Source organism: Pipra filicauda, unplaced genomic scaffold (genome assembly GCF_003945595.2).
Source record: "Pipra filicauda isolate LSUMZ 115617 unplaced genomic scaffold, ASM394559v2 scaffold109_size3271384_pilon, whole genome shotgun sequence".
Lineage (NCBI taxonomy): Eukaryota > Metazoa > Chordata > Aves > Passeriformes > Pipridae > Pipra > Pipra filicauda.
Window position 1 is genome coordinate 2,976,051 of NW_024103540.1, and position 12,903 is coordinate 2,988,953.

The 12,903-nt window shown below is 38.2% G+C and overlaps 1 protein-coding gene across 4 annotated transcripts in view; it reads right to left on the reverse strand.

The window, feature by feature from the left end:
- The window catches only part of MAP4K3 (mitogen-activated protein kinase kinase kinase kinase 3), a 76,022-nt gene that overhangs the window by 34,606 nt on the left and 28,513 nt on the right, over window positions 1-12,903 (reverse strand). For 2 of the 4 annotated variants that reach the window (XM_039381476.1, XM_039381475.1), the window contains exons 13-15: window positions 8,619-8,694; window positions 7,485-7,606; window positions 4,863-4,925 (exon numbers count right to left, since the gene is read on the reverse strand). In XM_039381476.1, the coding sequence (XP_039237410.1) occupies window positions 4,863-4,925; window positions 7,485-7,606; window positions 8,619-8,694 (261 nt within the window). The remainder of the gene's footprint in view (window positions 1-4,862; window positions 4,926-7,484; window positions 7,607-8,618; window positions 8,695-12,903) is intronic. The other 2 variants (XM_027709803.2, XM_027709807.1) reach the window with 2 other exon arrangements.

Genomic DNA, 12,903 nt, shown 5'->3' on the forward strand with positions numbered 1-12,903 from the left:
CACCTTTAACAGTTATGTTCCCACTTTGTTCTGTAGAGCTGAGCTGTACTGGGAATCTATTTTTAGGTGTTCAGCCCTTCAAAAACAAAACTGAATGTATACAGCAACCCAGCAATTCACAGTTACTTCCTACATTTGCTATTCTTGAAATCTAGTGAGAAACAAGACCATTTGAAGTGACAAAGTTAAGACACTAAATCTACAAAATGCCAGGGAAGTAACTCTGAATTTTCAAGAATACAAATCACCTTCGGACTACTAACATGTCAAATGAGAAGGCACATACATTCTCAGTAAAATGATTAAGCAATTCCTATCACATTGCTCCATCAAAGAGGAATTTAATTTTTAAAAGAGACTAGCATTACCTAATGCATATGCTATATTTTTAATGCCTTTATTTCAATAAAAAGTGCATTCTTGAATTTCTTTGGATATCTTAACACATCAAAAACAGCAAGTTGTGTGTATATTTTTTTAAACACACTAAATATAATTCTTTCCTGGTTACTGACTGATAGGAGTTTTCATGGCTTGTAAGTAAACAAAAAGCAAATCTATGCATGTGTAAGGAGAAAAATTACTTAAATTGAAGAAAAATGCTCCTGGGCAAAGTTCTCTATTACCTATGTCAATCTATAAAGAGATTAAAATTCAGTCTTTTCCTACCAGTATTTTACTTTTTCTGCCACAAATAATTAAAAAACAGAGAATACCTATGCTGAAACACTGCATTCCTAAAAGTGTTACCAAAAACTATCATGAATTATTAAACCTGGAGTATACTTAAAAGCCAAAAGAAAACAAAAACCAACCACAACCTAGTTATTTAAATAGGACCAAACGTATTGTATCCAGCAAGTACAACAATGTAGACTGCATGGGAGCTGCAAACCTCTCACTGAATTCATTCCTAAAGAAGTCCAGAATGAATGTTAAGTTTGTAACAACTGAAAACAACTGTAGGTTGGAACCTGAGACATCAAATCCAAGTTTTGTTCAACTCCTCTGTCACTTTCTAAAACAGTGGAATTCAGCTGTGTGTTTTGGTAGTAGAATTTTCACTGTGTGTTGTATACTCCAGGCTAAATTAAACATTTAATTTTTCCTATAATAGAAAGAAAAAAATAAGTCACTGTTACAAATCAGTTAGTATGATGATGCAGACTAGGGCCAGGTGCTGAGGTAGTTGGCCAATGGTATTATGAAACCACTCTAAAATAAACAAGAGTGGGCTGCTCATTAGAAGAACTTCAACAAGCTGGAGGAGTACACAACAAAACATCCTGGGGTTTAATACAGACAACTGAAAAGTCCTGGAACTAGGACAGATCCACCACAGATACAAGAAGAGGCTGAGGACAAGCTGGCTAGGGGCAGGAAGGGCAACTCTGAACTGAAAAGCGTTTGGTAGTCCCAGCAGCCAAGGAGGGAAACTACACATGAGCAGCACACATTTGTGGTACATGTGGCCAACCACAGCAAAGCCAGAGGGCCCAAAGTAACCTCTGAATCTAGCTTGGAAGCTGTCCCTATTTTAAGCAGGAGTAAGCTAGAGATCACCAGGGGTTCCCTCCCACCTCATCTTTTTTGGGGGATTCTCTGACAGTTTTTCTAACTTATCAAGATATGCAGCTCAGTCTACTCATATGAACCAGAATTATTTTTCAGCTCACTACGAATGGGAAGAAAAAGGTTTTGCCACAGTATTTCACTGCAGACCAGGATAACCTAAATGAAAATATCTGCATTTGATCAATGTGACCTTCTCTTTTGTTTCTCAGAATTGGGGCTTTTGGGACCAGAGGCCAAATTCTCATCTAGATTCCCCTTGACAGACTCCAACAATGGTAAGTACAGCATGCCACCTCCAAGAAGTGGAGGCAATTACACATACAGCAACAGATCTGCAGAAGCTGGGTTTAACAGCCCTTACTCCCAGCTTCTCTCTACCCCATGCACCTCCCTCCAGCATACTGACACAGCTGTTTGCAATGCCACACAGGGAATCCAACGGGCAACTGATCTAGTGAAAAAAAAAAACAAACGGAAAGAAGTTGCACATTTTTGCTCAGGATGGCATATACTTGGACAACTTCTGAAAATCTGCTTAATTATAGCAAAAACGTTTCAAATCACAGAAATCCGATCCTACTGTGCCAACTCATGTAGATTCCTGAGACTGCCACTGTGGTGGCTGCTGCAGTACAAGATGAACAGCCATACATTTAGTTAGCCATTGGATTTCTGGTACTTTTCCCAGGATCAATAGCATAAAAAACTTAAAAAATGTCCTAGAATAAAGGAGTATATATTTTTAGAGATGACTGAATTTAAACCATTTCCTGAGCTCACTGCAAATGCAATGCTCAGCTCTCCTACTTATTTAAGCCTGTATCCAAACAATTGCTTTTACAATACACAGAAAACAGTGAAAAGGTCTACCTTATGTAAAGTCTAATATGCACATAAGACAAAGATGACAAAACAGGAACATGAAGAACTCTAAATGACAGGAAGTAGCATGTGCAAGAAAATCTCAAATGATGGAAGGTACCCAAGTAACGTCCTGAGAAACTTGTTATCTAGTTGCAGAAAAATGAAAAAATATCTATCCTGAAAGACAGAAGAACCTTGTACCTAGAGCAAAACAGTCTGTTATATAGTTAGCTATGAATCAAAAGGGTATATTTGTAGAAAGTCAAAGAGAAGTACTATCTTGTCCTTTCTGTTTGCAATTTGCATTAAGGGACCCTGGGGTTTGGACATGGAATTTTCCCTGCAAACGAGACCTTTACTGAATTTCTCCATTCTTCTGGCAAGATCCTCATTACTATTTCAGAACTGCACAGGGGAAAGAAGGGGGAGAAGAAAAGGAGGGGAATGATTTTTAAGGGTAACCACATCATAGGCATCAAACGTTTAAAAGCTAATGTGCATAGTGACTGCATAAACTGCCATATGATCAGTCCGGCTGTGCAAAATGCTAGGTGATAGGAAAAAATACTGTCAGTCACTCCTCAAATTTGTTTTCCACCTCAATTGTATGTAGTCCAAAGTATGCCTTGATTTATGATAATTATTTTTTTGTTAGGATTTTAGAGACAGATAGCCCTGCAAAGGAGTTATTGTTCATATGGTATTTTATAAAACCAGCATGGGAAAGAGCCCCAACAGTAGTAGGTGATATATTATGCTTATGAAAAAAGTATAATCTTTTCCTCTTGATGACGTTTTAAAAATCCACATATCGTTTCACAACAAACAGATCTGAAAGCAACACTGTCAGAGCAGGAGTGGGGAGCTGGGGAAGGAGAGAGATAGAAAGAGAATGTCTGATTAGTGTGTCCTGGTCCACAACAGAAGAATGAACCAACTGGCACTTACTTCCTCTAAGGATTGGGTCTTACTGGAAGAATCTCACGAATAGAGGATGCATTTACCACCAACTCAGAATTCTCCTCTTTGATTCACAATGAACACAGGAGGTGCAAAGAAAGCAGTGAAACACAAAGTGCTGTCGATTTACTTTAAAAACCCTCTCACAACTCTGACAACAACAGTACTTTTTAAGTTTCATCATGGTTATAATTTTTGAAGAGTATTCTGAACAGCATGGGGTAAAAGAAGGATGAGAAACAACAGTCCAGTTAGGAGACATGTTCTCATTCAACTCTTAGACCCCCAGATACTAAGATAGCAAGATATGCAACAACACAAAGTAACCTTAAACAGACAGATTTTAAAAAGTGTTAAACTGGAAAGAGAAAACCAGAAGCAAACCAAACTGAAAAACCAAAACCACACTTCCAAAACCAGAGGAACTGCACAGGATGGAGGTGTTGCCACCAGGTAGAGAAATCTAAGCTACTGATCTCAAAACAGTTTGTGAAACATTCTTAAAATGAAGCAACACAGATGTTTCCTTCTAAGAAAGGGGAAGACAGTCTAAGCTTTCAGTAACAATGTTTTTGGTAGATTCAAGTTACACCAAGCCAACTGATGTCAAAACAAACAAACAAAATGCAAGGACAAAAACACTGCATAAAAAAGACATTCCCAAACACCCCAGTTTTCCATTTTCCTCTCAGTGCACTTATATTAACATCTCACAAATCTCAGAAAGTTAGCAGAGTAATGCTCTTCATTTAGCACAGAATGTTTCTTTTTTTCAACAGAATATGGAGACACCCAAGACTTAAATGCATTACTCATCTAACTACACAAAGAGCAGAGAAGTAAGAAAACTCACTTCCTAGAGTAATTGCTACACTGCAATGCCAACAACCAAATTTTTTAGCAGTGCAATAGGAGAAAATTCAGAAAATGTATCAGACTATAATCAATGCCAAATGCTATTGAAAACAGTTATGATCCCACTTTCTGTTATTTCTATTAAGTGTACATTCATTCTGTAACATAATTACCATCTGGAGAATTCAGAGACTTACACTTATATAACTTCAGTCTTTTATGAGGCCATTTAAAGGAACTACCAGACAAAAATACAAAGAGTATGTTTCTTCTATCTTCAGTCACCTTCCAAAAAATTAAGTTATGCATAGTAAGGTAGTTAAAGAAACTAGAATGAATGTAAAATACTGAGTCCCTTCTATAAAAGTGATTCAACTAAACATGAATAACATGAAAACATAGAAAAACAAATACTGTCAATGCTGCACATACTAAGTTAAGAATTTTTTTCTACGTTATAGAAATACACATATAGACTAATTCTTATATTGAATGGCTTTTAAACAGATGAAAACACCAGTACAACAACAAGACAAAACACAAGTTTCGAAAAAGGAAAATTAGGACAAAACTAACACTGACAAAGAAAGGCATAAGATGAAAAATACCAGGTTAGATCTTGCAGTGTAGTATACTTCTTCTGAATTGTCCAAAAAATCGCTACTGTCAGGCTGTTCATTAGATAGAGATCAAGAAACTCAAATTATTTATATTGTGACTGAAAGCCAGGTATACATAAATGTAAATTTTCTTGCTAAAAAAAAAAAGAGATATTGTTAGTTGAAATTCAAACCATGTTAAGACAGTTCTCAGGATGGGGGTAAAACAGCTAGGGATATGGTCACATTACCAAACAGTACTGAATCACACCAAAATGATGAATTATTTATTGTTCATCACCTGAGCTGTGGTAATGTGTGACAGACTGTCCCAGTAAGAGGCAAGTACAGCCAGTTCAACATCTCGGTGCACCAATGACAATAACTCCTCATGCTGCAGTGGTCCAGTCCTTTGTGCACTCATACCCACAAGTAACTGAGTGTAAGTTTAAGCACGCTTTAGTGAGACAGAAGCAAAAGCATCAGAACTGCTTTAATGAAAATGGATCCACACTGTTAGTGCTGGAGGAAGAGACAGGCATCTCTTGCTCCCACTTCCATTTCAAAGACTTTTGCTGCCAGAGTGTATAGATTGTTACAAACTTCTCCCATAGACTGGTTTGTACTGAGGCTCTTTGCAAAAGCATCCATTTTCTGAATAGGCCTCTTGTTTGCAATTGATATGCCAATTTAAATTGTCCATTGGTTCTATAGCTAATCCATACCTGTATGTTTTTTCTTTGGTCTCTGGACCCAAAATCATTATTTTTAAAATGATAGTTCTGTTTTATCTGGAAAGAACATATCAGGTCTGCATGCTTCATATTCTGATATAAGCCATGGAGGAGTTAATTTTCCTCTTCAGAAAGATCCAAACAGCTATAGACAGGGAGATCAGACAAGTTCTTTGGACAGGTTTCAAATATGCAATGTCTGACCAGAACAGACAATATGAAGATATTTTCTTATCAACAGAATTAATTTGGACTGTTCATGTCCCTCCTCCAAGAGCTTCTGAGATTCCAAAGTGCAAAGGTCCTGATTGCTAACACACAATGTAGGAAAAGGCTCGATTCCTCCCTTCCAACAACAGCCAAAAAAGTGCTCTGAAAAACTGCTTTAATCCTTGCAGAAAATCTCTCTCCAAGTTTAGCAACTCAGGTTCCTAAGGTGCAGTAAAAACACCACTGCCCCATGGAGTTGTCCAACAACTGGTTTATATAGTCAGTGACTGATAAAAAGAAAGAAATGGGAAAAGTATTTCCAAAACTTCAGCTGCTCCACTAACACCTTTTTGCAATTATGATTCTACGTGTGTATATATGTGCTCTTAATGAGCAAAAGCATTATAATTTGAACTATACATTGCTACCAATTGTATTTTCTTTACAATCCAGAGCATGTAACAGGGAAGCAAAGACAGGGCAACTTGGAATCAGTTCAAAAATAATTTTGAGTTAGCTGGTAAGCTTACAGTAGAAGCCCTGACTGCATTATCATATTTAATAAAATATAATAAAAATATATAAAAAAAAAAGCCTTACATAACCAGGGCTCCTAAATGATGCTGTTACGCAGTTATGTCAAGGTCTAAATAACACGTCTGAAATACCTGTTTAAATCCTACGTGTGATTTGGTAAGCTATTCTCCTTCATCTCAAACAGGCACCAGAAACTGCAGGCTACCCGTTCAGCCAGTTCTGAGGATGAGCAAGATTATACACAACCTCATACACCCAGAGCCAGCTGACCCACTACCAGAGGGCAAAGCACTGGGAAGGAGATTTTAGTACAACTACAGAGCACCACAAGGAAATCTGTGTCAGAAATCTGACTCACATGTGGTTTGTAGACTACACAAGTACATTCCTAGGTACACATCATTCCCAAAACCAACTTGAGGAAAACCAGTGTTCTTCCCACCTATGTACTAAGCCAACTTTTTCACCTTAACACCTGCCTTAGAAAAACAAAGAGAACACAAAAGTCCGCAGTGAAGAAGCAGACTTTTTATCTTTTTATCCAGGAATGTGAAGAAGCTGCCCAAAGTGCACAAATGAGAAAAGCAACACTCTCCACAGAAGAGAGGAATTTGCTGCAATCGTGTGTGTGAGACAGCACTGACACCTTTTCCCCTACAGCTTGAATTCTCACACCCCTTGTATCGATGGGTCCACAGGAAGAAGATACTGGCAATACACCTTCACAGAATACATCCACTGCCTGACTCAGCATGGCTCAGGTGTGATGCAGGGCCACAGAAGGATTATTCACAAAAGGAAATTCTTTTAAAATGCACCATATCTCTCCCCTAATTCTACTCAATTCTACTATTTCCACTGTCAACACAAGAACAACGGAGAGCAGAAGTTGAGTACGCACAGTAACTGTAGAATTAAAAAAAATAACTCCATAAATAAATGGAATAATATCCTGGACAATGAGGTATAAAGGATAAAGGAAACCTACAAGACAAAGTGCTGCTGCTTAGCACACACATCACATCCAGCAGAGCCCACAAACAAGGAGTTTTGCTGCATATAGTGTAATGGCACCAAAGAAACATTATGTTACAATTTGTCAGGAAAATCACGAACAAGTTTAGTAGTGCTAAGGAAGCACGCTACACACCTCCTGCACAGATACTTGCAGGGGATAATGTGCAGAGCGTAGCACATGCTGCTTGTTACTCACAAATTCATGATGTGGCTCTGTCTCTTTCCTCAAAGGTGGATCAAACTTTACTTGACCAACTAAAGAGGAAAAAAGGAAAACAAGAATTTAAGTTGGACTGTGGTTACACAAAATTTAGCTCCCAAGGTTAACAAAAAGAGAAAAAATTAGTTTAATAAGTGTATCATATCCCCACTGATGGAAACTTCTGACACATGGACATAGCCAATTTGTGCCTGCTAGAAACTAATGGGCACAGAAAGTACTCTTTTATCACAAAGGCAGCACAATCACTATTTGCGTCACCTACTCATTATAGGGAACAGGAAAACCATTCAGCAAATAGGGCAGTGAAGTATCTTCTGTAGAGGCGCAATACAGCTGTAATTTATAGAAAAAGCACATCCATGGTGTGAATTCACTACTGAATCTATTCTTTTGGGAGCCTCACTAGCACTAAAGAGTGTTGAATGAATTTTGGAGCAAACTAATCACATTTTCTAGGACACCAGCTTGGCAGAACCTCTTTAACACTTCTCCCCTTAACTTCAGCTTAAGAAAAGACAGCTAAAGCTCTAAGTATTGCTCTGATTTAATTCAAACAAAAGAATTACTGCAATTTGGGGGATGAAGTCTGTTTTCAAAAGCCAGTGATCAACCTCCTCCCTTCCTGATCTCTATGTGACTGTTTCAATTCAAAAGTGAAACAAAGATGATTAAGGAAAGAAAAAATATTCCTTTGCCATTCTGTTACCCAGCTGAATCTGGCTTTGGCCTGAATATCCTGGCTGGAGTGGCATACAAAGTTATATCAATCAGCTGTCAGAAGAGCTCAGTTTGTGTCCTGTTCAATTAAGATGAAGTAATAGTGGGCCTTGCAGAAGTGCTGACAAAGGGTGTAGCCAAATATTTTACAATATTTCTTTTGCATAGTCATCTAGAATCTGTACACTTAAGTGAAACAGCATGTTTTTATTTTCCTATACATCATTAAAAATGTTTCTATGTATATCAGATACTCAAAATACCAGTTGAAATAGTAACCATGATTATTTTAAGAATACTTCATATTGTCATATCACATATGCTTACAGTTTATTTCAGAGCGTGTCTTTTCTTCTCTTCCATTTCTACTTGTTGAATGAATTCTGTGAGGCACTACCAGAGGCTAGAAGTGAAAAATAAAATATTTCAGTACCAAAATATGCTCACTTGAAAACCAGTATTGTCTGACAGTTTTTAGCAAGTTTCTTTAGCATAGTATCAAAAAAGGAAAGAAATCAAGTGAAAGCTAAATATAAATATTGCATGCAATTTTTTATACTTAAGGTTAGAATTATTTAGAGACATTTCAACTCTTCAACTCTTCAAGATAAGAGTTTTTAGAACATCAGATTTGAGCAAATATAAAGATAATGCTGGCCAGCATTTGTCTTTGTTCATATAGCATTTCCTTTTTTCACCATTCAGCTTAAGGTAGTGGTAGTTTTTAAAAGAAGCAGCAAGATTAAATCTGACTCAGTTGGCAGCATTTCATTCCTAAACTAAACTGATTCCTAAAAAGTCATCAATTAGGTTCTTTAAGTAATGAGAAATTTGCCTGAGGTTTTCAAAGTTGAGTAGAAAGGTGTATTCCTGGTACTCTCAATGCTGTGTGGCAAGAGAGAAAGCATAATTCCTACATATTCACCTTCATATTTATATTCCACTTCTATTTTTTCCCTGAATTTCCATTTACTTCTCTAAGGATGAAGTATTCTGAACTTTTAAGACTTAGCTTTTTTTTTTTTTTCCCGTTGGATTTTCTCTCTGCTTTCTACAAGCACTGCTGCAGGTTCTCTTAGAAACCATAATTTAAGATTTCTTAACAAGAGTACGAGATCAGTTGACAGCTGTATTGTCCTAGTTTTGGCCAGGACCCAGGGGTTATTCTACACCACCTCATGTCATTTCCAGGGGTAGGGGGAAAGAGCTCTCTGGCTTCTGAGAAGAAGGGAGTGGCTTCCAGTCAAAACACATGGCAGCACCGTCAGCTATTGTTCATTGTTTGGGGGTCTGCAGTGAACATTCTTGTATGTGAATCACCCTATCTTTGTACACTTCTGTTATTAATATTGTTGCTGTTACTGTTCGTTTTCTTATCTCATTGCTGTTTCCAGTAAATTTTTCTTATCTCAGCTTGTAATCTCCAACTTTTGTGCCTCTAATTCTCAACTCCATCCCATGGGAGCAGGAAGGGGGAGCAAGCAAGCGGCATGTGGTTTGGGAGACTGTCAGTGGGGGGCAGTGAATTGGGGAGTACCATTCCTAAACCACAACATGTATACAATCAGGTCCAAAATTAGCAACACAAATCCTAACATTATGCATTCATATGTCCTTTGTAATGAAATCTTACTTTTTAGAAAAAAAGTTGTTTTTCCACAGTGTTAGCCCAAGTAATCTCTGAAAAGCGCATGTTCGCTCTGTTTCTGTGTTGAATATGTGGCAGCAAAACAATTTTTAATTAAATCAGTCTGATGCTATGATGTGCTGGTATGTTAGCTTTGCTTTGCTTTTATATACAATAATTATATTCTTCACAGGGCAACTTTTGACTACAAAGTGCTGACAGTTACAAAATGTCAACTGCTGTACTATCACAGAGAGTCACGAATAGCTCAGCAACTCTGTTTACTCCTCAAATACTATCTGAAAACTTCATCAATTTTCATCACACACTACTACCTTCCTTCCCATTAGGATCCAACACATATGTACATGGTGTTCCACCTCCCATTTATGTTCATTTTGCTCTTCTTTGAAACAGGAAAGACTTGCAGGTTGTGGGTATGTATTTTCTCCCACATATCTCATCGGCAGTTTTTTGTTTCTCACAACTTATGTCAATCCTCTCCTTCTACAGTTTCGTTTTGTTTATTGTGCATTGCTTGGGGCTTAAAAAATGGTTTGCTGTAGCTCAGAATGCATTTCAAGTGCATCTAAGTGCTGAAAGGTTGCTTATTTATAATCTTTTATTAAGAGGCACTATCCAGCTGTGTATGATGTGTGTGCATCTGTAATGCCAGCAGAAACTGTAGGGGGGCTGGGAGGTATTTTTGCCTTTGCAGTGATATTCTGAGTCCGTGCATCCTGACACAGATGTCTGTGTTGCACAACAGACAGAGCTTGCCCTCATACCACCTTCTCCAGACCAGAGAATTACGTGAAGGAGTCAAATCTTCATCTCTCAGTCACAAGGACTAAGTCCTCAAGTCACCTTGAAATACATACACTGACAACGAGCTGATACAAACACCTGACATCTGAGCTGTGCAAGAGGACAAAGGAATGTAGGTTAACTTCCCGACACAAAATCCTTTTGGTCACAATTTCCATCATGGTACAGATCTCAAAAGCAATCTTATCCCCAAAACTTAGACTGTACTAAGCATAAGGCATGAGCACTTTCCTCTTTGTAACCTTTTCGGCTAATATCACATCCATCATGAGAATCACTGTCACAGAAATGTGATGAACAGGCAGGTGTCAACATCTTCAAAGCTTTATTCTTAAGGGAGTGAAAGCAGAGTCTCAACTGGAAATCCTGTCTATGACTGAAAGGGAAACTAAATGAAGAGCTCCCAGGGGTAGGGAATGTCCGTTTCAGATACTGTTGCCAAATAAATAGCAACTGTATGAACAGAAGAAGCTTTCTGATTATATCCAAAGGATGGTATGGTTTTTGTTTTGTTTTTACACATTAAACATTTCACCTCTGAGTTTAGAATGATTTAAAGATGTAGTATGGCATTCCTCAGAGGTGGCAAATTCACATCTTAATCTCTACTTCACCAACACAACTCTGCAGACTATCCAAGCAGCAACAGATTGTATCCCCATAAAAGCAGCACAGGCCAAGTGAAGAGCTCGCAGTACAGTGGGCAGCAGACTTGACTTCAAAGACCACCAACAGACAGAAAAGCTCTCGAGCCTCCAAAAATGAAAAACAATCCACCAAAAAAAACCCCAAGACACTAACACCACCACCCCAAAAAATACAAAACTCTAAACAAATTGGGGAGGTCTGAGGCTCAAGATTCTCACCAGTGTTTTCGAACTGTGTTATGCTGCACCTTGTTTTGTCACTTCTTTTGATTTTTGATGGATGCATTCAGGGGATTGCCACAAGTACAGGACTGGTTAATCCCTAAATTCAGATGAACATCTCCAGCTGCCTCTGTGAGCAGGCAAGTTTTGGAGCAAGTTCAATTTTGTATAAAAGGAGCACATACACTTCTTATTCCATTCATTTTATTACAGGAAAGACCACAATGCCAACAACTGCTTTGCCTGTGGCGAGGTTCTTTATCTGAAATACAAAACTTGCTCAAAATGCATTAGATAATTCATTACTACCTGCTTTATTCGCAGAGATGAGTCCCAGACTTACTTAATACAAAATAAAATGTTTTTCCAAGTGTCATATCAACCTCACTTTGTGGGAGCCTTAAATACCTTAGCGGAAAATTATCCAGCAACAAAGTAGGGGAGAAATGCCTCTTACATCTAAGTAAGAGACATCATTCAGTGAAAATGATCCAGCAGCACAGGTAACAGCACAGGAGAGCTCAAGGCCACATGATGAACAGTGATGGAGAAGTATCAGTGTGCGTAACACAGAAGCCCACAAATGCGGCAGGAAACCATCAGCAATGTAAGATAAACAACAAATGAACTAGTATCTGAAAAATGCACAGCTAAAGACACACCAGTGGCGTGCTCGCCCTCCGTACTGTCAGCCAGTCCAGCTTTTTTTAAGCGACAAAATTAGGTATTTTCTCTGATCACTGCTGGGAGGTTGTTTTCTCTTTGTTTTCTCCCCAGACGAGGCATAGCTTTTGCTCCTGATACCACACTCCATTATGGGATAACTGATAAGTAATATACTAGACAACAGAAGACCCTTCTTAATGCTAAGTCACAAGGGACATAAAAGTGTGAACACTATTTTGTAAGCTACAAGTAACTATCAATAAAATGTGTACTGAAGGGACTTATTACAAGAAGAGGAGAGAGATTCTCCATCTGATCAGCCCAAAATGAAGGACAAGACTCCTACTGAAAAGGTACACCTGTGACACAGAGGAATGGTACACGGTTTCACTACAGTTTCCAGAAGAGCAGAGAAGATTCACAGATCTGAGCCGCTCATTCACAGGAAGCACACTACCTTTCTTCTTATGAGAGCTCATGAAAGTTTTGGTTTTCTGGTTTCCACAGAAATACCACTTTAACAGGCCTCCGAGCTCTTGCTCATCATTGAGCAGAGAGGGAACTAAAAGACACACAATCCTTAGAACTTATGGTAAGGAGAAGATCCACATTGCTCAGTGCT